The sequence below is a fragment of the Phanerochaete carnosa genome (genome assembly GCF_000300595.1).
Source record: "Phanerochaete carnosa HHB-10118-sp unplaced genomic scaffold PHACAscaffold_11, whole genome shotgun sequence".
NCBI classification, from domain to species: domain Eukaryota; kingdom Fungi; phylum Basidiomycota; class Agaricomycetes; order Polyporales; family Phanerochaetaceae; genus Phanerochaete; species Phanerochaete carnosa.
Window position 1 is genome coordinate 1,582,226 of NW_006767638.1, and position 23,803 is coordinate 1,606,028.

Sequence of the window (23,803 nt, forward strand, 5' to 3'; positions counted from 1 at the left end):
AACAATATCGTACTGTACTCAGTAGTTAAGTGCAGATCGCCTAGCTACAGCGGAAACAGCCGTTGTTAGAGCTGGGCGCGCTCCGACGGACTCAGAGGATGGTGAATGTAGGGCTAAGGTTACCAGAGTCGCCAAAGACTATTAAAACGCAGCGTTCAGCGGTTCTGTCTGAACTGAGGGGTCGAAACGTCGGTACTCACGGACGATGGCGTAGTCGTCGCCAGAGACGGTGCTAAGGGGAATGGCGACAGGTACGAACCCGGCGCGCAGGTCAAAGCCTTGAGCGAGCGGATTGGCTAGAAAGCTTTGTCAGGAGCCAAAATGGGACTGCAGAACGGTGATGTATGCACCTATATCTTCAACGCCGCCTTTGGCGAGGACGATCATAGAAACCTCGCTAATATCGGCGGGGGCATTAGAAGTGTCCCTGCGCGTGTTCCAGTCAGTACGAAAATGGTGTCTACCATAATTTCGCCATACCAGGTGATGTTGTGGATGTCTCCGGGGAGCCAACGCACACCAGCGGTGGGCGAGGTGATCTCGGGGTCCCAGACATCTAGGGGGCGAGCGGTCACGCTGGCAACGGCGGCGAGGAGAGCAGCGAGGAGAGCAGTCTTGGAGAACATGTTCACTGGTGTGCAGAAGTACTTTCTGAACTGAGGACTCACCAACCAAATAAAGCCCTGCATTTATACCTTTCAGGCTGCGGGCCTACGAGGCCGGTGCGGTCGCGACAAAACATTTTCGCGCCGGGGCCCGACAAGCGATATTAGGAATACAGGAAGAAGCTTGAACATAAGCAAAGTCCTAGCTCGGCCGCGACATATCGCTGAATACGGGATGCAGCTAGTAGTCACGTTAGCTGGGGTACTACTACCATCGTCACGGCAAGTGAAGAGAAGCTAAGACTCGCTCTTTGTCTTAATCGTTCGCAAACGAGGTCGACGCTCGTGCTATAGCCCAATGTGCATTGCTGTATGAGGTAGGCAGACAGGTTCAGTTAGGGTACCCCATCCACTGTTCGGATTTACCTGAGTCACGGCATACATTACTATTGTCGGCGGGAAAGGTAGCACGCGACGTTACGCATCACATGCTGCTAGAGAAGATAAAAGCAAAATGCCGTGCTCTGAGGAAATTGTCGCCGAACAATGCATGCGAATCGTCCAAGTCAAACGCAACTTGCGGATCCGATGGGCATAGCAGCCTACGCCCGATCATAGTCGGACGGGGCCCGTTTGCACAAAATTAGCGCGTCATACAAAGTTGAAAGCCCGCAGTAAGCCGTGTAAGTCACGCGGGTAAATAAATCAAACTCCGCCATCAACCAAAGATTTACTGTCATTACATAACTAAAGTTGCGCCGGCAAAGAAAGACTTTGTTGCCGGCACTTACTCCCACTGCGACTTACACGGGACAATTACGGCCACTCGCTGACCGGATTTTATCACAACTGAGAGTCTGTATTCATGGCTAGTTCGAAAAGACAGATGTTGTGAGATAACGAGGTGGTCGTTGGCGGCTCCCTGGCGGGAACTCGTATAGCAGCGTCAACCTCTCGGTCTAGGCCCATCCTATCGCCCTGTGCATTCTCAGAAAGCCACAGTCCGAGAGCACATCGGCCATCATTACGCGCCATGGTAGCGCAGGAGCTGGAAAGCGTTCGTTAGTAGGTTTGTAAGAGTACCGGGGCCCGTTTGTATAATGACGCAGCGCCGGATTAGAAACCTAGAAACAGACGCTATCGATTAGCACTTATCTCAGTAACAAACGACTCAACTCCACTACAATGTGGTAAACTGTAAAGATCACTTCAACTATGCCTTCTTACGGTGAGCGCACAACCAGTCGACCACCGTGGCTCCGAATTACAGCGGTGGCTGTTCCCTGCCTTCAATCAGCCGCGTATCTGAGCTCGTTCAACCGGCGCGCGATGGGTCTCGTCTCTACCCCATCCGCGCTTGAGTCATTCGATATCTTATGCGAATACAGTCTCTCCAAAGTCGGCTGTCGAATGTTGGCCAGCTCAGTAATTTTTCATAGATAGTCAATATACAAAGCGGACAAGATGAGATGTTGCAAGTCGGTGACCCGTGTGTAGCATGCTGTTGGTGGCTTGTGGCGATGCCTTCCGGGGGTATCGGTACCGGTCTCGGACTGTACGGGCACTTTTAATACCCCCGATATGCGTCTTGTCCCGCGATCGACCTGAGGGATGTGGCAATACAGGAGTTTGTTACGAGGAATCTCGATCAACGATAACCCTTGCGGACGAAACATGCATGACGGTGGCGATAATCCATACTCAGGATCCGGTTTGACGCGCCCGTGGAGGATCTAATCGAGGTGCACAGGACGCCGCTTTAGACTTGAGGCGACCAGGTGCCGAGTAGGTGGCGATAGCAGAGTCGCTAAGAACCGCCGAAAGCGGAACAATATCAGCTGCTCGAAACCACTTTCAAGGTTCCAAGCTGTGAAAGGCTTCGCGCCAGGTTAAGCCCCCTCGAAGGGAATGGGAATTGTGCCGTACCGAGAAGCGACCAGCCAGAGAGCTGCAGGGCAATAAACTCGACCGTACATCTCGCTGACGAGCCCGAGAACCAGCGGTTCAGGTACAGAGGCTGGAAAACGCGGGGAAAGTTAATCTGCAACATGAGAATGATTGGCTTACCAAAATCGGGCATAGGGAGAGACATGGTCATGGCATTGATCACGGAGCTCACGGTGTCATAGTAGGTGTGATCACAGCCGAGAAGAGCCGAGGAATCAAGACAAATGCTGTGAAGACGAGCGTCGGAGCCCGTTTTCAGGCTATTCTCCAGCTTTCCCGTATCCTGAGCGCGCGTCAGACGGTAACCTTGATGCTGCGTACTTTCTAGGGAACATGAGCTTGTTTGAGCCATCCCTGTCAGCCTTGAGGGCGCCTGAGCAAAGGTTCTCCTTTAGCTTTGTCGTCGAGGCGCAGTCGCGTCTGCAACAAGTCGGCCATCACTAGAGCTGGCCTTGCCCGGCCGGGACTCAGAGATGGTGAACGTGGAACTGAGGTTGCCAGGGCCCAGAGTCGCCAAGGACTAGAAATGCAGCTTTCAGCGTTGCTGATCAGACTGCCACATCAAAACGACGGTACCCATGGGCGACAGAGTGATCGTCGCCGGCAACGGTGTCCACTGGAATGGGGATGGGGACGAAGCAGGCATGATTCGCATGAAGATCAAAGCCTTGGGAGAGCGGGTCGACTGTTGAGTACCTCTTTAGGAGTAATATTAGTGTGGCAGAACGTCGGCGTACGCACTTGAGCTTAAGACATTGCTCTTGGCGAGGACGACCTGGGAGGCCTCGCTGATATCGACGAGGGCGTGTCCCTATGCGTGTTCTAGTCAGTCCGCAGATGAAATCTGTAGTGATTGTGCAATACCGGGCGATGTTATGAGTGCCACCGGGGAACTAGCGAACATCAGCGGCAAGTGAGGGGATCTTAAGGTTCCAGACATCCTGGGGACGAGCGACTACGCTGGCAGCGGCGGCAGCGAGTGAAGTGGCGAAGAGGGTGGTCTTGGAGAACATGCTCATCGATGTGCACAAGTGCTTTCTGGACTGGTGACTTCCTTGTCCAATCGGATCTCTATTTATACGTTACAGATTGCGGGCTTGCGAGACCATGAGAAGCAAACTCCATAGCGAATTTAGCAACACAGAAAGAAGCTCGGCAATAAGCAATGTCATACCTCGCTCGAGACCTATAGTGAAGCCTAGAACACCGCCGATCATCACGTTAGTTGCAAAATCGCTGTACGCGAAGAGAAGTCTTGAATGTCCACCCTTTGTCCAAGCCATGCATAAATGAGGGCGGCGTTGCGCTGTTAATCCATTGCGTGCAGCAAGATGAGATGAGCAGACAGATTGAAGAAGACTGCAAACCGTGCCCATTGTTGCCAGAATGTTCTCGGTTGTAGCATACTCAGCTATTGTTGACGGGAGAGACAGCACCCGGCGTCGCGTAACACGTACTAGCCGATAAAGCGACGAGCCAGACTCGGAGGAGCTGGATCCCAAACGATGTTAAGTGAAGCCAGGCAAGCCGCACGATGGACAGGCCACGAGTCGAGGCTGCTTGGTAACGAGTAGTTCAGAATCTGTGAAGAACTTTTGCGCTTTAGCATATCGCAATGTCATGTGCAGTTTGCGCAACTTGGGGCACATCAAGGACGCTCACCTGCCGTGCATGGGCGAGAAAACTGTTATTCCTCCGTTCGCGCTCAGAGAAAGAACTTTACGACAAAGAAGGCATTGGGACGAGCAGCGGGCCGACGGGATAACATACGGATTGTGGGTGAATAGCTCGGCGAGCGTACTCAGAATGTAGCGCGCCCTGTGCTGTTCTTTCTCCGGTGGCGGAGCAGTTAGCGAAGCGCAGCTTATTGCCTCGGGCATACAACCATGTTGCCCCGGTGTTTGGCTCCGCGATAGCCTCTCGATCTCGAGCCGGCGATAGGGTGGCTGTCCCTGGCAGCAGCAGTACAGTACAGTGTGAGACCATGCTCTTTGGCCGCAGGAATGCGATACATGCTATGTACCGACAGGCGAACGACGGGTATATCATCTGAGGGCCGCGTATCTACATAAAATTAGGTTAATAGACTCACTGGGCTCAAATTTGTTGATGTCTGTTGGAGATCGTCACCCAGTGAATGGGTTTCGGTTGCGTATATCTCCTGAGAAAGGAATAGGGGTGCACGACAATAGCGTTTAGCGGAAGGTCCGGACCAATAGGACTCTAGGGGTGTGCATTATTTTGTTCGCGCGAGTTCATCGATCACAGAGTTCTCAGAGGACTGCTGCTGGTCCTCCTAGCTAGCCCACCAATATTTAAATTCTCGCTACGCATCGGCTCATCACCATGTATTCCGAGGAGACGAAATTAAAGCTTACAGCGCAGTATAGGTAACTCTGGCGTCGACCATGCCCATATGATCGACAGGGCTCCGCCCGGTAACAGTGGCGTCACCTTGCTGCCGAGCGGTACACATACCACATTGCAGCGGTGTACATTCTACAATCACAAACACACGCTGTACGAAGAGGGCTCATTTTGGGCTGACGATGCAGTCATTGCTGTGCTACTACTAGTGGCGGGCATGCGGGCGCTTCGAGTCACCTGAGCTTATGTAAGCGTAGTGCGCTCCACCGGCAGGTACTTGAGTACTCACTCCAGAATCAAGATGCGAAGGCAGTGAGTGAAACCGGGTAGGCTATGTACCACTGAAACAAATCATGGCTTCATCAAGAACGAAACTGCCGCTATACAAGTGTCTTTACGCTGCGCGCGTTACATGTATCAAAACAGTCCAAGACGAGTATAATAACCGAGACATGTCAAATGCAACTGTCGAGCACCAAAACTCACAACGAAGGTAAGCACTGTTTTTCGAGAGAAGGTTAGGGTGTGCTGCCCAGCGATGCAGAATGCAGGAAAATGGGACACATCAAACGGTTCATGGTCCCCATCCCTTTGTCACTTCTTGTCGCAGTGCATCTGCGACGGCTCGCAGGGTCGACGAAACTGGAGTCGCTCATCAAGTTGCGGTGCAAACGTGTTTCTGCTGCGGCCCTAGAAGCCATCAGTCTGACCTGTATCGCCGACTAGGCTCACCAAACGCGACAGAAGGTCTGGGCTCAAGTTTACCCCCTGATGCCTGATTCAGAGAGCTGGCTTGTTCGAGACGACATCAAAAAACTGACCATACTTAGTAACTACCCATGTGTTGACCCCGACAACTGTTACCATGAGCGCTTTCTTGAGGAGCCATATAATTTCCCCATACACCTTTACGCCTCGCTGTCCAGTCCTTTACGTTCTCACCCCCACCTCCCACCCGACAGACAAGATGCTGGCATTTTTCTTGATCCTCTTCGCTGCCAGCTTGGCCAACAGTTGCCCGACTCCGAGTGGGGATTCCGCGGGCGTCCCTTTTGTCAACGTTACTACGAACGGCGGATCCTGGTTAGATAATGCTGGGGATGGCTTCGGCGAGCCTCTGAATGTGGGTACCATCAAATTATATGGCGTGCTGTGAACCTCACCACTGTACTCACAGGTCATCATTTCCGGCGAAAGTTCGGCCGAAGTTCTCACTCAACCGGGCCTCCTTCGGTGGGCTCAGTCCATTGGCTTGTGAGTGCGATCGACTGGGCGCCGTATTTATCTTATCCACTCGTCTAGTTCTACCGAATGCTTGGGTATCCATCTTGGCGCCCCCCAGTCTGCCAACCTCGGTGATGGTAATGGCTTTGTCAACCAGACCATCGAGCTCCGCGAGGACTACGGTGTTGCGGAAGACGGCACCTGCCTCGAGTCACTCATCGGCGGCAACCATTTCAGGTGTGCTTCGACTATTTTGTTGAGCGATTGTGGTGGTTGACGTGAGTTTTAACTACTGCGCAGAGTCTACGTTCAGAACGGCACCCTTGCTCCCACCGGCGCTTTCTTCCTTGCGTGCGTGCCTCGATGTTCCAGTCATGGCTGAACAAGCACTCAATGCAGAATTTAAATAGTGTCTCCAAAGAGGAGGACGCTTTTGATGACCATAACATCGTACCCGACGGCTACAATATCGGCCGGTAAGTCCTAGGTGTACGGCGCATGAGATTATTATAGCTCACCGCGATGACGTACTAGTGACGAGATGGTTGCGGGCGCTGTTGGTATGACTACGTTCGACGGTACCACCTTCAACACCACGGCCGTGAACATGACGAATGCCATGCCTGCTGGAAGTGCTGGTGTTAACCACGGTAAGTTATTCGCCTATCGTTGGAGCGAATCAGCATTCTGAACTTCATGCCACAGGTATTGCTGTCGATGGGGCTGTCATTCTTTTGACTATTATGATTGTCTGAGTTCTTCGTCCCACATGCAGAATTTTCAGGTAGGATTGCTCCGGCTCGCTCTGGTGCACAACGGCAACCGGTGTGCTTTATTTACGACTATTACGACCACGACCACGACTACAACCACGATACCCTCGCAGTGACACTCATACTTATTTGTTACGTATGTGATTTGCGTAGCCTGGACATTTGTTGTATCTGTAGGAATGTCAGAAACCACTGTTTCTGTGTCATCTTCGTGATGTTCGGAGTGCCTGACTGCGGCCTTAGCATCTGCAGATCATCGGTGGCTCTGTTGTGTTCTAACTTGGAAAAACATCACTCGCCTTGATTAGAAGAATGTTGATGTGCGGTCATTGCAATCGACGGTGGTGCGGCGTTCGAACAGTGACCGTAGCGTAGAAGATCTTCTAAGGTACACAAATATAACTGGATAATGATACTAATTGGCTTTAAGCGCAGGTTGTAGCGGGTACAAGCAAGAATGAGAGAATAGCAGTGGCCATGAATGTATTGCAACGAAATTATAGCGAGCTGAAGGGAAGGATATTTATGCAGGGGGATATTGCTACGATTCGTTAATTCAAGTACATTTGGTGTGGGCGCGGCTACAGCTTATGAAGCATAGCACGTCATAGAGTATGAGGAGCCCGGCACATCGGGCTTCACGTTTGGAAACGGGCACGTTCAATCTCGTCGAACGCCACTTCCTCCGCCCATCCCTTCCACCGGATCTCGTCTGCAATTTACGCAGGCAGTGTCGCTGACGGCGTGTCGTCTGAGATTTCCGCATCATCCGCATGGAGCTTGCTGTCGTCACTCTCGCCATGCTGCCGGCGGGTCCGTGTTGCTGTATCCCACATGGTTCGCTCGGCCTCTGTTTCGTCGAGCGTGCGCTAGTATACGCGCGGAGGCATCAAGTCGAGATTGGTGAAGTCGGTGTCGTTCCTAGCGCACCTGTGGTGGCGCTCAGATTGAAAATGCTGTCAAGACGAAGACTAATTTGAACCATGCGCACTTCCATCCAGGGCTCAGCTTACCATCCGCTTGAAGTCACCGAACCTCATTCTGCGACATTCGCAGTAACCAAGCATTGGGCCTTCCTCGCGCTTGGCCAACACATGCACACACCTTCGCCACTCCCGTGATCTCCCCGTTAGCCGCAGAAAAGGTGCTATGTTGGCAAGACTATGACGGCCCACTTAGCACTACTTCCACTAGGGCAGTTTGTGACTGGCGCAGACGGATATTCATCAATTGGATGGATTCAACCCTAGTTCGGCTGCTAACGCCTGCCGTGACCTGTGACCTTCTTTCGTACGCTCGTGCACCGGAGCAGCAATTCAATACATCCAATGATTACAGAAACAACGCGGTTGAACTGAATTCAATAGTCAGGCACAGGACGACAAAGTTGACAGACGCTAAATGCCCCGGTAAGAACTGTGTATCGCCAGAGCTGGGTGCGCCCGGGCGGACTCAGAGAATGGTGAACGTGGGGCTGAGGTTCCCAGAGTCGCCAAAGACTGCCAGATTCCAGCGCTCAGTAACGCTGACGAAACCATAAGATTAAAACGAAAGCACTCACGGACGATCGCGTAGTCATCGCCGGCAATGGTGTCCACGGGGATGGTGACGGGGACAAAGCCAGCGCGAAGATCGAAGCCCTGGGCCAGAGGATTGGCTGAAGAGCACCCCGTCAGGAGCCACAGCGGCGCCGCAGAACAGTCATGTACGCACCTGAGTCCAGGACGCCGCCCTTGGCCAGGACGACCTGGGAACCCTCGCTGATGTCTGCGGGAGCGTTGGAGGTGTCCCTGTATGCGCTCTATTCAGTCCCGGGATTACGTCTGTCATAGTTGCGCCATACCAAGTGATATTGTGGGTATCCCCGGGGAGCCAACGAACACCTGCGGTGGGCGAGGTGATCGTGGGGTCCCAGACGTCCTGGGGACGAGCGACCACGCTGACAGCGGTGGCAAGGAGAGCGGCGAAGAGGGTGGTCTTGGAGAACATGCTCGTCGATGTGCAGAAGTGATTTCTGAACTGGAGACATCCTGGACCAGTCAGACTCGTATTTATACGTTGCAGGTTGCGGGCTTGCGAGGCCGTTGCAGTTGCGGAGAAGCAGACTCGCGCCGACTCCCGAGCCCTCATAACGGATTCAGCAACACAAAAAGCAGCTCAAGCATAAGCGATGCCATACCTTTCTGGAGACGTATAGCGAAGCCTGGAACACCGCCGACCATCGTGGCAAAATCATTGTACGTGAAGAGAAGTCTTGGGTGCCCACCCTTTGCCCGAGCCGTGCATAACCGAGGGAGGCGTTGTGCTGTCAGCCTGTCGCATACTGCAAGACAAGATGAGCAGACAGATTCAAGAAAACTGCAAGCCATGCCCATTGTCGCGAGAATCTTCTGGCATTCAGCAATTGTCGACGGGAGAGCTAGCACACGACGTTGCGTAACACGCACTAGTAGAGAGAGCAGCAATTCGGACTCGGAGGGACTGGACACCACACGATGCTCAGGTCAAATGCAATTCGCGGACCCAATGAACATCGTTGGCCGACACAGCTGCCTGTACGCGATCAAAGTCGGACGGAGTTAAGCCCGCGCACAGTGCATAAACGGACATCTGTCTCACCGACATTTCGCGAAGGACGCGCTGGTTCAAGGCGGACACAGCGGTAGAAAGACGGCGGTGGCCGGTAGAGCAGACGTTCAGAGTCGTCTTTGAAGGTCAAAGTACAGCCAAATGGGCCACACCACGGACAAGCTACGGATCGGAACTATCTGGCGGCGAGTAGCTCAGAAGCTGCGGAGGACTTGTGCACTTGAGTATATCACAATGTCATGTGCAGTGTGCGCAACTTAAGGCACAGCAAGGAGACTCACCTGCCGTACAAAGACAAAAAAAATTGCTTCTCCTCCGTTTAAGCTGAGAGAAAGAACACCAGGGCGAAGAGAGCTGCGGAACGAGCAGCCCGTCGCGAGAATATACGGATCGTCGGTGAATGATTCGCCGAAAGCACTCGGAGCATATTACGGCTTGTGCCATCCGCGATCTCGCTGCCTCGGGCATATTTGCCCCGGTGTTTGGCTCTGTTAGTCGCTAGCCGGCAAACGCCGTCCCCGGCAGTAGCGTAACATAGGGGGAGTGCCAGACGGTCAGGAATGTAATTACCCTCTGTGGTGGCAAGGAGCATTATGGCTATGCCTAACAGACCATCTGGGGACGAAGATATCTATCCCCAGTCTGAGAGTATATCAGCTCCACTGCTTGCGCTAGACTCTGGCTACTTATAACCCGACCCAAGCGCTCGAGATGGCTCTCTACCGCATTCCATTCCTGCTCATGCCCCGCATCCAATTCCAACCTTCACCAGTCTCTGAGACGAGCCGCCCATAAATCCCGACGCGTAAGTCATCGACCGTGACTGGCTCGCCGGCCTTACCGTCGACAATCACGATGCACAGGCAGATCTCCTCGTCACTGCTCGTCGACTCGTGGTGGCGCGGCGTCTTCGAGCTCACCCGGGATCTCCGCACCTTCTACGGTCGCGCCGGGGTCGGGGCATTCCTCGACGACCGCCTCGCCGAGACCGAGTTCGGCATTGTTGCCTTCGTCGACGCCGTATACAGTATACCAGCTTGCGAGAACTGATCTCGCCTGGATACTCGTGCATTTCTCGTTTTCTCGTTCCATACCGCGGTCGCCATCAACAAGGGCATCGCACGCCTCGTGTACTTCTCCGACGGCCCCTGGCGCACCGTCACGGTGTCCACCCATCTCGATGAGCTCAAGGGTCATCGCGGGCGCAGACCACAACTCCAGCATCAACCAAAGCGACTGGGCCGAGCGCGTGAGGAAGGCAGTCCTATTCGCGGACAAGGATCCTGAGGTGCTGATAGTTGGCGGAGACCAGGCCGGTCTTCAAACCACAGCTCGGCTGAAGCAGCACAAGGACATCCATCTGATCATCGAGAAGAACGCCCGTATCGGAGACCACTGGAGGGCGCACCACAACTCCTTAGCTCTTCATGACCCTATATGTGCGTATTTGTCTGCGCCGTGTACCCTTCGATCCATAATCATCGCGAGCAGGGTGAAATTATCTGGCCTACCTCCCGTGGGTCGCGAGATTACTGGTGTAGCTGATGCTATATCTAACTCGTAGATTCAGATTTCCCGTCTCTTAGCCAGCCTTTCTTTCAGCTAAAAAGGTGCGTCACTCGGTACAAAGCCTGTGGCTTGACTCATTTGACTCACGGACTGTCACCACAGCTAGAGGATTGGCTAGAGTTCTACGCCCAGGCGCTAGAGCTGAACGTCTGGTTCCCCGAGTCGGAGGCCATCAGCGCAGTCCGTAATGAACACACCAATAAATGGATGTCATTGCCCGGCGCGCGGACAGCTCTGAGCGGACGATACATATTGACCATGTCATGCTCGCCCACGGGCTCTTGTTCAAGAATGTGGTCTTCCCTAGTCAGGTGCACGCGTCTAGTGCATACACGGTGTCGTCGCTTGCTCATTAGAATGCCTTTGAACAGGACGATCTTCAAGGACAGCTCGTGCACTCGAGCGAGTCCAAGACGGCGAAGGACCTCGAGGGCAGACAGCTGGTCATTATCGACGCTTGTTCTTCAGGTACGTCCTACATCCCTGAGCGTTTCCTCCAAGCTCTCGACCTCACCATCTCTGATGCAGTACACGATATCGCTTCCGACTGTGCAGACGAAGGCGTTCGTAAGAAGGTGAGACAGTGGGCTTTGGTCCCTCTCTGCTGACGGTCTCACAGACGTGACCATGGTCCAGCGCAGCTCGATATGCGTCATGTCCATCGAGAAAGGTATGCTTACCACTTTTGCCCGCGAGTCTCTTGCTTGCCCCTCAGCGAGCTGTCTGACACAGGACTCGGGGACGATATGGACAAAAGAGGCGCCTACAGCGGTGCTTAGAACGATAGACACCCCCGGGCAAATTACAGCATACGGAGTTCGAAAACTCCGCAAGCGCTAGTGCGAACGAAGTGAGACGCGTCCGCTGAAGTGGTAATCCCGCCGTCACCTGAGGCATCCGAGTCTGACTCCCTCGACCTCCCCGTCTTGCGTTTCTCAACCACGCGTGTTGCACCCTTCTCATTTAGTGTCCATCGCTACAGTCTTGTAATTACCAAGGATTATAATACATCCGAGGTTCGCCAATACAATATTAATCGCCCGAAACCATTGGGACAAGCCCCGCAGCGAGCAGCACAAAGCCGGGCGGGTCAAATGCCTCAGATGACGGCGGGATCACCACTTCAGCGGACGCATCTCACTTCGTTCGCACTAGCGCTTGCGGAGTTTTTGAGCTCCGTGCGCTGTAATTTGCCCGAGGGGTGTCTATCGTTCTAAGTACCGCTGTAACAGAATCTCATCTGCTGGGAATGGCGAGAGTAAGGGCCGTGCATTCAAGGTGTTTAGAGCTCACAACAATGCATAGCGGCCCAACCCTCGTTGCGACCTTGGCCTTGGATCCGAGTCATCCGACCAACCGGCTGTGTGACAGTGTGTCGGTCGAGGTAAGACCAAAGCCAGGCGCAAACCAGCCGATACACATCCCGACGGTCAGGTGTCAGACCCCCGGCCGTTTAGGTCGTGCGACTACAGTGCTGTGGATCAGATTGGAGATTGTCTACCAAATATGGAAGTACGTCGATGATGCGGCCGCATTTTTTGCCGCTTCTGCTTCTTGTGTCGGCTCACAGGGTCGACGAAACCGGAGTCGCTCCTCAGGCTGCGGTGCAAACCTGTTGTTGCCGCGGTGTTGGAAGCCATCAATCTGATCGGGTATCATAGACCAGGCTTGCCGTCGAACATGACGAAACGTCAGAGCCCAGCTTTGCCTCGCTCGGAGAGCTGGCCTAAGTGAGAAGACATCCAAGTACTGACCATCCCCAGTAACTACCCATGTAGTGGTCTCGATAACTGCCACCATGCGCGCTTGCTTGAAGCGTCGTATAAATTCACCACAGGCTCTTATTCCGCTGTGCAGTCCTCTGCGTTCTCAGCCCCGTCTCCCTCTCAACATACAAGATGCTGGCCTTTGCCTTGATCCTCTTCGCTGCCAGTTTGGCCGGTGCTTCAAGTTTGGCCAGTGCTTCAAGTTTGGCCAGTGCACCAAGTTTGGCCAGTGCTTCAAGTTTGGCCAGTGCTTCAAGTTTGCCCAACGATTCAAGTTCGGCCAACGGTTTAAGTGTGGCCGACGCTATGAGCTGCCCAGATCCAGTGCCCCCGGGCCTCCCATTTTTCCCCCCTAACTGTTCAAGTATATCCGGCGGATCCTGGTTGGTTGGTGTCGGCCCGATCCCATTTGCTTCCGAAGAGCCTCTGAATGTAAGTCACGGTATCATCAAGTTCTATGGCGTTCGGTGATCCTTACCGCTGTATTCGCAGATCGTCATTTCTGGTCTCAGCTCACCTGAGGTCCTTACTGACGACGGCTTCACCAATTTTGCTAACTCCATTGGCTTGTGAGTACGACCTACTTGGCTTCGTATCAATCTTATCCGCCCATCTAGCTCCCACGGATGCCTGGGTATCGATAACGGCTCCACACAGACGGCCAACCTCGGCGATGGCAATGGCTTCATCCCACAAACCCTGTTGCTTCGTGAGGACTACGGTGTACCAGATGTCGGCTCCTGCCTCGATAGTCTCCTCGGCGGTACACGTTTCAGGTAAGCCTCGATCTGTCTGTTGAGCGATTGCGGTCGACATGAGTCTCAACTACTGCTCAGGGTCTTCCGTCAGAACGGCACCGATGCCCCCACCAATGCTCTCTTCCTTGCGTGCGTGATCCAATGCTCTCATCATGACTGACTAGGCGCTCAGTGCAGCATTGAACTAGTGTCGCCATAGAGGACGGCACTATAGAAGGGGGCCGTACTATCGCCTCCGACGGCTACGACCTAGGCCGGTATGTGCTCAGTGGTACGGATGAAATTATTTTAGCTCACCAAGATGGTGTGCTAGTGACCAAGTGGTATTAGCCGCTGTCGGTACGACTAGCTTCGCCGGTATTACCTATCACACTACAGCTGTGACCTTACACGAGGTCACAGCGAGTGGCAGTCAGGGTGTTAACCACAGTAAGCTGTCAGCCTGTCGCTAGAGCAATGTCATTCTCTGAGCATCGTACCACAGATATCTCCATCGACGGCAATACCGTACTTCTAACTATCGAGATTATCATCTGAGTTCTTCGCATGACATGCAGAAGTCTTAGGCAGGATTCTTTCGACTCGCTCTGGCGTACACTATGCAATCCATACTCTTTGTTCAAGGCTATAACGACGACGACGATGACGACCCCGCAATGATTCCCGTACTTATTCTGTTATATACGTGATTTGCCCACTGTTCCTGTGTCATCTGAGTCTTCGTGACGATCGGAGCGCCTGGCTACGGCCCTAGCTCCTGCAGCCTCTCGGCGCCTGTGTTGTATCCTGACTTGAAACAACGTTCATCGCACCAACAGACAAAGCCTGGACACTGCGGCTGCAACGTGGCATTTAGTGGTAGCGCGGCTTTCCCTGGGCCGGCTTATTCTCTTGTTAGCATTACACGCATGCAGCGGACGAGATCCCTCTCTTCCAGGTGCATACGACATTGCCAGCGCTCTTCGCATTCACAAGCAATTACTAGGCCTTTTCAAAACGTCTGGGCATATCTAACTACATCATTCTCTGCCCGCCGAACGCCTCTCGCATCGCCAGTCACCGTATGCTTGCGCTGCCACGTGTTCCCAGAGGTTCTAGGTTCGCTTCTGGCTGCGGGCCTCGACCTTGTGCTCCGGGCGCCAGGCCTGCGCCCTGCTTGCCCACGTGCCACTGAACAGCAGGCCCACAGCGGCGCTCAGCACATAACGTCTCCAAAAGGAGCGTGAGCGAGTGCCTCGTCTACCTTTTTTTATAAAAATAAAAATAAAAAATTTCACGCCTGCGTCTGCTCGAATTCTCCGCGCGTGCACGGTGCGCGCACCAGTCGCACAGAGCGTCCACGAAGAGCCCGCAGGCGCGCTCGTCATCACAGTGCTGCACGCACGCGTCCCCACCGGCTCTCTGCCGCAACGGGCCGTCCGTCGGGCCTCCGCGCGTGACCCTTCGGCCAAGACACCCAAACTCGCGCCTGCCCAGCCGGCTGTAGCTGGCGCCGGACAGCCTGCGTTCGCATACGCCGTCCAAGGACTGAAGCGCCGCGCGCAGGGCTGCAGCAGTCGGCCGGTCGTGTCCCCAGGAGTAGCCGGACGATGGCAGGGGCCGGTGCCACGCGACGGTCCGCTGCTGGGACGGTGTCTCCAGGGTCGGTGTACGACGCGCCGCGGGAGCCCCGTTCTGTGAAGGTGGCAGCGGCCGTGTCGTGCGCGCCGTCGGTGAGGGCTCTGATTCAGGAAGAGAAAGACGAAGAGTGCCGGTGCGACGCACCGTCGAGCGCGTCTGGTCTGCTGGACACGGCCTCGCGCACGGTGCAGTGGGACGCGCCGCTGGGTGGGCGCAGGAAGCTTGCGACGAGGGCCGTGTCGTCGTCCCCTACGCCCTCTCGTGTGATCTTCCGGAACACCGAGTGCCGCCGCCGCCAGTAGCGACCGCGGAAGACAGGACCGCAGCAGACAGCGCAAGGTTGTCTGTGCACGCGACGACGTCGAGGTGCCTGAGGTGCCGAAACGCGACGCCCGGGCGGACGACGCACGAGCCCGAGACGCCCCAGGAGACGTGCTCGAGCGCAAGCGACTGCAGGCACGCGGCGTCGCCGAGCATGCGGAGCAGTGCGGACAGCGAGCGGACGGCGCACCCGCGGAGCTGCAGGCTGTGCAGCGTGCGGAACGTGCGGCGCGAGCATGCGCTGCGGGTCAGCAGCGGCTGCGGCTGCAGGGACGACGAGAACGGCGACGGTGACGGCGGGCACAGAATCTGAAGGTGGCGCAGGCCGTGCAGGTGTTGCAGTGTGCGGAAGACGCGGGCGGTCGGGCGGCAGCGCGTGGTGAGGACGACGGCGAGAATGTGGTCGCCCAGCCAGCCCGACGTCGCGCTGTGCAGCAGTGCGCTGAGTGTGCTGATGTCCGAGGCCGACGCGAGGCGCAGGTTTTGGAAGAGGCGTGGACGGAGATGGAGTGACCACTCGCGGCTGACGAGGGAGAGCGTTGACGCGGTGTGTTTGTCGCCGCCGTCCTGGGCGGCCGCGGCGATGAGGTGGCGTTGAATGGTAAGCTTTATCTCGGGTGGTAACGTACCCCACAGGGAGGGGTCGAGGTGGAGAGAGAGCGGGGGGGAATCTTCGTCTTCATTGCAGGGTCAGTACATATCATGTTCATGAAGAAGGACACTGCCATACTGGAGATGACGCTGCTATAATCGTCGTCGTCGGTATCTGATATGTATTCTTCGTGTAGATCGAACTCTAGATCTTCTGGTTCCGACAGGGTTATCGTCTCCTTCCAAGGGCCTTCGTCGTAGCAGACGTCCATCGACTCGTCTCCATACTCTCGAACGTAGACTGCTGAGAAAGGGCGAGTAGGAATTGGGCGGGATTCGGACATCCTGGCGTTTGTGTTGCAACTTGATAATCCCGAGGAGGAGGGGAACTGCACATGGGCACAGTGAGAAGGAGTCCGCCTGTGCTTTTATATTGAGCGATGTGCGGAAAGAAATCCGTATGATGGTCTCGTGCCGCGATCAGCTACTTGGAACAGAGAAGCGCAATGCGTCTCGCTTCTCGAGCTAGAAGTCTCGAAAGGCAAAGTTCAGCAAGCTTCATTTCATTTGACAGGGCCCGGGGAAGACGGAAGAAGTGCGGGAAGTGTGCGCTGTGTGGGAGCGTAGACGACTATGTGTGCGTTTGGCGTAGCCCATCACGTCACGCGGGAGAAAAAATATACCTATCGAGGACGAGTGCGGCGACACGAGGCGTTTCATCTGGACAGACGGCACTGCCACTTGGACAGCCATGTAGGGCTGTGGCGATGGGGATCGTCGGATGACAAGCCAGACCGGAAGGCCTGTTCCAGAAGCGGCATAGCGAGCTTACTGGCCATGTGAGGCCCCCGTGTATCTACTGGTTCCCCGCAGCTATCTCAGTCTTCGAACTGCCGAAGCATTGGGAGCCGAAGACACCCTCTAGGAAGCTAGAAGCAGAGCTTACGCAAGGCAAGGCCCGTTCAAGATGATGTTGAAATTACACTGTATCGCATCGCTCTCTAGGTGACTTGGAGAGGTCCTCGACGCACAGGACACTCGATGTATGGGGCCGCAAGCGATTGTTTGTGCATGTTAGGATCCCAGGCATTCGGTTACCCAATCCAGCGGCGTTCAAGGCGGGACCGAACCATCCGTTTCATTTTATGCGATGAGATATAGATGAATCACGGCAAGCCACGTTCTAGACGCTGCCGACGGTGCCGCCAGGCGATTTGTCGCGGCCACCAGTGTCAATGACTTGTTGTAAAGCCGAGCTCTCCTGCCTGCCGAGTAAAATCTGCATCCGAGCCGGCTTTGACTGCCCAGAGATTCCCCGACGTCGTCCCGCCCGTGCGCGCACGTTCCGTGGGTGCAGAGGAACGTGGCCCGCGGCATGCTGACGCACGCGTCTGATCCGACCAATCAGATCAGCCGAGTCAAAATGGACGGAGATCCGATCGGGCAATGGCTTATCGCGCGCTTTGAGTCATCGCGCTGCGCTGCTCTGCGCTCGCCGCGACCGCTGCCGCCGACGTGGCCCGACTTCTTATCGACCCGCCTCTGCAACTCACACAACGACCACGACAACATGTCTGTCCTCCACACTTACTTTCACCGCCGCGACCAGCAGGCCTTCCAGCACGCCGTCGACACCGCCGTTCGCTCCCTCTCTCACAGCACCGCCGCCCAGTCGTCCTCCAGCCTCGGACGCTCCTTCTCCTCGTCTCCCTCAGCTCTCGTCTCCAGCTCCGCCGCCGCCCTCGACATCAACGCCCGCGACGCCCTCGGCCGCACCGTCCTCCACCTCGCCTGCAGCAGCACCCACCCGAGCGCACCCACCTACGTCCGCCTCGTCCTCGCCCACCCGCACGCCCACCTCAACCTCCCCGACGCCGAGAGCCACTGGACGCCGCTCCACCGCGCGCTCTACGCCGGCAACCTCGCCGCCGCCCTCCTCCTCCTCCAGCGCCCCGACCTCGACGTCCACGCCAAGGACTGGGAGGGCTACACCCCCTACGACCTCTGGAACTCCTCCGTCGAGGGCACTAACCCCGATCCCCCGCCCCGCCGCCACGAGTGCCCGCCCGACGAGCTCGACGCCGTCGAGGCCGAGCTGTACGTATGGGGCAGCAACAGGAACGCCGGCCTCGGTGTCGGCGACGCGGGCGACAGGACGTTCCCAGAGCTCGTCCAGTTTGATAGGGACAAGGACGGCCAGGGCAGGTCGGCTGCGAAGACGATCGGCGACAGGTTTCGCCCTGTCAAGGTGCGGGCGGTCGACATGGCCAGGTTCCACACAGGTGCGTGACACGCAGCTCTTTGCTCTGTTTCTTGGCTTCACGAACGCAACGCCTCGCCAGCTATTGTGACCTCGGAACAGAGAGCGAACTTGAGAGTGTGCGGCTTTGGCAGTGGTGCACGGTGAGTGTCGGTCGCCTTTCCACCACTCCCCTGCGCACAACGTCTTCACCATCTGACCCCGAACTTTCATTCTCAAAAACCGCAACTAACCATGCTCTCCCCACACCCAGACTCGGCTCCGGCCTGCACACCACGACATACACACCCACGTCGCTCGCCGGCCTCCCTTCTTCGCCGCCAGCCATCTCGCCAGGGTATCCGCCACCGTCGCGCGCACCATCGTCTTCCGCGGCGCCACAGAACGCCTCTCCACGCGCCACTGCCTCCCCGCCACCCGATCCCCAGCGCATCGTCGCCGTCGCCGCAGGCCAGGACCACACCCTCGTCCTCACCGCCGCAGGCGAGGTATGGAGCTGGGGCAGCAACCGGAACGCGGTGCTCGGGTACGTCGTCGAGCCTGCGTCCGCAGCCACACCAGCAGCGGACGAACCGCACGAGGACAAGGGCGGCGCCCCAGCGGCAGCGTGGCAGGAAAAGTGGCAGGAGAAGGGAGAGGTGCTGCAGCCGGGGCCGCGCAAGGTGCAGGGGCAGCTCAAGGGAAGGCGCGTGCGCGCCGTGTCGGCGTGTCGCACCGCGAGCGCGTGTGTCACCCTCGAGGGCGAGGTGTTGACGTGGGGCGTGAACAGCGGGCAGCTAGGTCAGCGTCCGGCGCATCATTCTTTCTGGGGTGCAGTGCCCTGATTTTTGTTCTTCGCAGGGTACGACAGGGCCGCGCACCCCGTGCAGACCCTGCCCCGGCTCGTCACAAAGGTGAGCCAGCCGGTGCTCGACGTCACGATCACGGTGCGCCCCTCCCCCCCCCTGTTCCCCCTCTCTACATCAACCCCGTCCACTCACACTCACGCGCGCGCATATGTTAGGACTGCGCCACCGCCCTGCTCCTGCACACGCACGACGTGCTGCTCCTGACGGCGCAGCACGGCGCACACCGGCTCGCCTTCCCGTCGCTCGCCTTCCCGCGCACCGCGACCGCGGCGTACCGCCCGCCGCAGGCCGCGCGCCCCGCGGCCGTCGCACGCGTCGTCGCGACCGAGCTCGCGCCCAGCAGCAGCGCCCACGCGCGCGAAGGCGCGCTCTTCGCCGCGCTCAGCCGTGCGGGCGAGTTGTTCACGTGGGCCGTCGCGGCGCCTGAGGCGGTGACGTCGACGTCGGCGTCGGCGTCGGCCGTGGCGAGCGGCGCTGGTGGCGCCAATGCCAGGGAGAAGGAGAAAGAGAGGGAGAGGGAGAGGGAGAGGCGCGAGGTCGTACGGCCGCAGCGCGTGTGGGCGCTGCGCAGGAAGTTTAGCGCGGTGCGCGACGTCGCGCTCGGCGCGGACGGGTCGGCGGTCGTGTGCACCGCGTCGGGACACGTCTTTGTGCGCTCGCGCTTGCCCGCCGCCGCCGGTGCCTCCATTTCTGCCTCTGCCGCTGGCGCTGGTACTGCCGCCGTCACCACCGCCGCTTCCAGTGCCTTTTCAAGTGCCAGCGCGGGTACGGAGGAGTTCGCGGGCAAGGCCGCCACACAGGCGCAGGCGCAGGCGGCGGGCAAGTTCCAGCGCGTGCCGGGCCTGCAGCGGGTCGTGCGCGTGTACGCGAGCAGCGCGGGCGCGTTCGGCGCGCTCCGCGTCGATGCGCGCGCCGAGGACGTCGTCGTCGCCGGGCGCACGCTCCGTGCGGACGTCGAGCGTGTCGCGCCGTGGTTCGGTGCTGCTGCTGCTGCTGCTGCTGCTGCCGCGGAGGCAGAGGCAGAGGAGGCACTCGGTGGCGAGGAATCGGGCGCGAGAGAGAAGGTGCTGGGGGACGGTGCGGGATCCGTGGAAGAAGACGGTGACGACGTGCACGACCCGGCGGTCGTCCGTGACCAGAGGGAGCTCGTGGCGCTCCTTGGCTTGCTCGATAGGCATGCGCAGGCGATCAAGGCCGCGAAGACGGTGCTCCCGCCGGGAGGCGCACCTGCGACTGGCGACGACGACGACGACGACGCAAACGCCTTGCTGGTCAGCCCGCTCGACGGCGAGTCTCCCCGGGTCCACGGCGCAGACTTGCTCGTGCACGTCCTCGGCGGCACCGAACCCCGCATTCCCGCGCACCGCGCCATCCTCGCCGCGCGCAGCCCTGTGCTCCGCGAGACGCTCCGCGGGAAACAGGCCGTCGAGGCCAGGGTGCCGGGTGGGCCGACGATCCGCATCGCACTCGCCAAGGACAAGGACAGGCCCACGCCGTCGTCGTCGCCGCCGCCCGCCGTCTGCCACCCGAGCCCGTGGAGCACGCCAGCGCGGCTCACCGTCTCGGGCGCACACCCGCTGACCGTGCTGCTGCTCCTGCGGTACCTGTACGCCGACGCGCTCGTCGCCGTCTGGGACTGGCGCGTCGCCGCGGGCGCAAACGTCGGGTGGCTGCCGCTGCTGCGCCGCCCCGCGCAGATCAAGGCGGAGCTCCAGGCCCTCGCGGCCGCGCTCGCGCTCCCGGAAATGGCGCGGGCGCTCGAAGGCGCGTTCAAGCGCGACGTGCGCCCGACGCTCGCGCGCGACCTGCAGGCGGCGGAGGCGGAGGTGTGCGAGGGTGCCGTGAGGGCGGCGGGGGCGACGGCAGCGGGGGCAGACGCGCGCGATCCGCTCCGGCCGGACGTCGTGCTCGTGCTCGCGGACCGCGAGGTGGGCGCGCACGCGGTCGTGCTGCGCGCGCGCTCGCCGTTCTTCCGCGCCTTCTTCGACGAGCCGGCCTGGACCGCGCGGCGGTGGACGGCCGCGGGCACGGTGCGCGTCGACCTGCGGCACATGCGCTGGCGCGAGGTGCGCCACGTCGTGCGGTACCTGTACGGCGCGGACGCGGAGCTGTTTGATGCGCTCGTCGAAGAGAGCGGGGACCGGGACCGGGACGAGGACGAGGGTGGCGCCGTCGCGAGCGCGGACGAGCTCGTCGAGGCGGTGTTTGGTGTCATGGCGGCTGCGGTAAGTGTCTGTCGACCGTTTTTCCGTGGCGAGTGATCCGACGAAAAAAAACCCCTGTCGACACAGAACGAGCTCCTGCTCGACCGGCTCGTGCTCCTGTGCTCGCGCGTCATCCAACAGCGCATCGCGATCCCGAACGCGACGAGCATCCTCGCCGACGCGACCTTCTTCAACGCGACCGCGCTCGTGCAGAGCGTGCAGGGCTACCTGGCGCGCAACCTCGAGACCTTCCTCGAGCACCACATGCTCGACGACCTGCCCGCGGACCTCATCAAGCAGTTCGCACAGTTCGTGCGCGCCGAGCAGACGCGCAAGGCCCCCGTCGCGCGCAGCGGACGCCTCGCCGCCGACGCGATGCGGCGCCACCGCGCGTGGGCCGACATGCAGGACTGGCCGAGCCCCGTCGTGCGCAGCACGCAGCCGCGTCCGCCGCCCGTGCGCAAGCGCGAGGCGGCCTCGTCGTCGCCGCCGCCGCCGCCGGTGCGTCCCGTGGAGAAGCGGAAGAGCGCCGCTGCTGCCACCTCTGCTGCGGACGACGAGCTGTTCGTGATGGACAGCGTCGAGGCGATCCCGCCCCTGAGCCTCAGCTCGCCGGTGCCGCCGAATCTAACGACAGAGCCCAAGGCCGGTGGGTGGAAGGTGCCAGGTGCCGCGCCGAGGTACGGTGCTCTCGCTTCTGTCCTTGTCGAGGTGGGGGCTGACGTGGTTGTGTTCGTAGGACCGACATGAAGGCGATCATGGCCGAAGCGGCCGCGTCTACTACCCCGCGCCCTGGCCCGTCGACACCTCGCACGCCGGCAGCAGCGTCCGACGTCAACAACTGGCGCGTGCCCCAGCGCAAGCCGTCTTCCGCAGCGCTCACCGACGGCAACGCGCCGCGCAGCAGCCCGTCGGGCGGGTCGCCCTGGAAGCCGGTGCTGCCCGTGACGTCTGCGATGGCGAGCCTCGCGGTGGGCAGCAGCTCGCCGGTCTTGACGCCGCCGATGACGCCACAGATGCGCGCGACGCGCGGCAGAGACGAGGCGCCGCTGGCGAAGCAGCCGACGACGGCGGCGGCGCAGCAGCAGCAGCGCCCGGGCATGGGCCCCGTGTTCTCGCCCAGCAAGCAGGCGGCGCAGCAGAAGGGCACGGCGTCGCCGATGCGGCGGACAGCGTGCGTGTGTTTACGATCTCTCTCTTTTCGGCCATCGCGCGCTGACCGTGCCGACATTTTGCATGTACGTTGACCGGTGTGTAGTAGCGGCAACGCGGCGTGGACGCTCCCGCCCGTGCAGCCCACGGTGCAGCCGTCGTCGTCGCTCGCGGCGGTGGCAACGCCGTCACCGAGCGGCATGTCGTTCGTCGCGATCCAGGAGCTCCAGCGCGAGCAGGGCGGGCGCGGGAAGGAGAAGGCGCGCAGTCTGAAGGAGATCCAGGAGGAGGAGCAGGCGCGCCGCGTCGAGGAGGAGTTCCTCACGTGGTGGGCCGCGGAGGAGGAGCGTCTGCGCGCGGAGCAGGCGGGCGAGTCGTCCCCCGGGGAGGCGGGTCCGAGGCGGGCAAAGGGGAAGAGGAGAGAGGGTGCCAAGGATGGCGCGAAGACGGCGGCCGGAGAAGGCGCGAGGGAGAGAAAGGAGACGAGGCGCGAGGGCGGCGCCAAGGACGTCGGCGGTCCCACAGAGAGCAGCGCACCCGGCACGCCAAGACGGCGACGCCGACCTGGCCCTGGACCGAGCGCGAAACCGGAGGGTGCACGAGCGAAGAGCGACCTGGTCCGACATCAGCAACAACAGTGACCCCGATGTAAGTTTAGGACGCATGCTACCGACAGGCGCACATGGGCTCAAATAACACGATGTAGACTAGATAGAACACTCTAGAGATAGGCAATGTTAATGAGGGTGTAATGATTGAGTGCAAGCACTCGATTGTGTTAAGTTGTCAAATGCTGCGTTGCGAGATGACCGAGCACGATGACCCAAAGCGCGCGATAAGCGATTGTCCGATTCGATCTCCGTCCATTTTGATCTGACCCGCCAATAAACGTAGATAAGCACGGAGCGGGACGACATCGGGGAATCTCTGGGCAGCAAACACACTTCGTGTATGTCAGGATATGCCGTGTGCGTGTCGCAGGAATTGTGACCGGACCTATTACTAGACGCTGTGCCGATCAAGGCGTTCAAGGTGAGGAAAAGAAAGAGCCCGACTTTGCAACAGGTCATCGGTACAATACACTGCTGGCCGCGACGAATCCCCTGGTGGCACCATCGGCAGCGCCTAGAACGCGGTTGACGCGATTCATCTATATCTCATCACATAGATGAATCGGATGGACAGACTCCGAGATGCGTAGCTAATGTG

General features: G+C 58.6%; 8 protein-coding genes across 8 annotated transcripts; 4 read left to right on the forward strand and 4 right to left on the reverse strand.

Moving 5' to 3' along the window:
* Positions 1-91: 91 nt before the first annotated feature.
* On the reverse strand, positions 92-626 carry PHACADRAFT_104333 (uncharacterized protein; the record flags this gene model as incomplete). The annotated part of the gene is made up of 4 exons (XM_007400995.1): positions 92-138; positions 201-296; positions 351-427; positions 481-626. 4 exons carry the CDS (start codon positions 624-626, stop codon positions 92-94), a joined length of 366 nt encoding a protein of 121 aa, XP_007401057.1.
* A 2,474-nt stretch (positions 627-3,100) lies between these two features.
* On the reverse strand, positions 3,101-3,565 carry PHACADRAFT_213671 (uncharacterized protein; the record flags this gene model as incomplete). Its single annotated transcript, XM_007400996.1, has 3 exons — positions 3,101-3,237; positions 3,294-3,363; positions 3,455-3,565. The coding sequence occupies 3 exons, from the start codon at positions 3,563-3,565 to the stop codon at positions 3,101-3,103; spliced, it is 318 nt and encodes a 105-aa protein (XP_007401058.1).
* A 2,321-nt stretch (positions 3,566-5,886) lies between these two features.
* Positions 5,887-6,898, forward strand: PHACADRAFT_200730 (uncharacterized protein; the record flags this gene model as incomplete). Its single annotated transcript, XM_007400997.1, has 7 exons — positions 5,887-6,042; positions 6,097-6,173; positions 6,222-6,380; positions 6,444-6,494; positions 6,554-6,619; positions 6,678-6,793; positions 6,849-6,898. The coding sequence occupies 7 exons, from the start codon at positions 5,887-5,889 to the stop codon at positions 6,896-6,898; spliced, it is 675 nt and encodes a 224-aa protein (XP_007401059.1).
* Positions 6,899-8,368: 1,470 nt separating this feature from the next.
* PHACADRAFT_104372 (uncharacterized protein) lies at positions 8,369-8,905 on the reverse strand (the record flags this gene model as incomplete). The annotated part of the gene is made up of 4 exons (XM_007400998.1): positions 8,369-8,415; positions 8,478-8,573; positions 8,630-8,706; positions 8,760-8,905. 4 exons carry the CDS (start codon positions 8,903-8,905, stop codon positions 8,369-8,371), a joined length of 366 nt encoding a protein of 121 aa, XP_007401060.1.
* A 1,801-nt stretch (positions 8,906-10,706) lies between these two features.
* On the forward strand, positions 10,707-10,898 carry PHACADRAFT_57743 (uncharacterized protein; the record flags this gene model as incomplete). The annotated part of the gene is made up of 1 exon (XM_007400999.1): positions 10,707-10,898. A coding segment is annotated over one exon (192 nt), but the record flags the coding sequence as incomplete, so codon positions are not given.
* Positions 10,899-13,113: 2,215 nt separating this feature from the next.
* Positions 13,114-14,135, forward strand: PHACADRAFT_153044 (uncharacterized protein; the record flags this gene model as incomplete). Its single annotated transcript, XM_007401000.1, has 7 exons — positions 13,114-13,272; positions 13,333-13,409; positions 13,458-13,616; positions 13,677-13,727; positions 13,787-13,855; positions 13,912-14,027; positions 14,083-14,135. Exons 1-7 carry the CDS (start codon positions 13,147-13,149, stop codon positions 14,133-14,135), a joined length of 651 nt encoding a protein of 216 aa, XP_007401062.1. The 5' UTR covers positions 13,114-13,146.
* A 417-nt stretch (positions 14,136-14,552) lies between these two features.
* Positions 14,553-15,701, reverse strand: PHACADRAFT_264323 (uncharacterized protein). The gene has a single exon (XM_007401001.1). The coding sequence runs from the start codon at positions 15,693-15,695 to the stop codon at positions 15,468-15,470; it is 228 nt and encodes a 75-aa protein (XP_007401063.1). The 5' UTR covers positions 15,696-15,701; the 3' UTR covers positions 14,553-15,467.
* Positions 15,702-17,553: 1,852 nt separating this feature from the next.
* On the forward strand, positions 17,554-23,389 carry PHACADRAFT_213674 (uncharacterized protein; the record flags this gene model as incomplete). Its single annotated transcript, XM_007401002.1, has 8 exons — positions 17,554-18,412; positions 18,473-18,533; positions 18,644-19,170; positions 19,231-19,316; positions 19,394-21,463; positions 21,530-22,122; positions 22,182-22,616; positions 22,701-23,389. 8 exons carry the CDS (start codon positions 17,554-17,556, stop codon positions 23,233-23,235), a joined length of 5,166 nt encoding a protein of 1,721 aa, XP_007401064.1. The 3' UTR covers positions 23,236-23,389.
* Between the last annotated feature and the right edge of the window lie 414 nt (positions 23,390-23,803).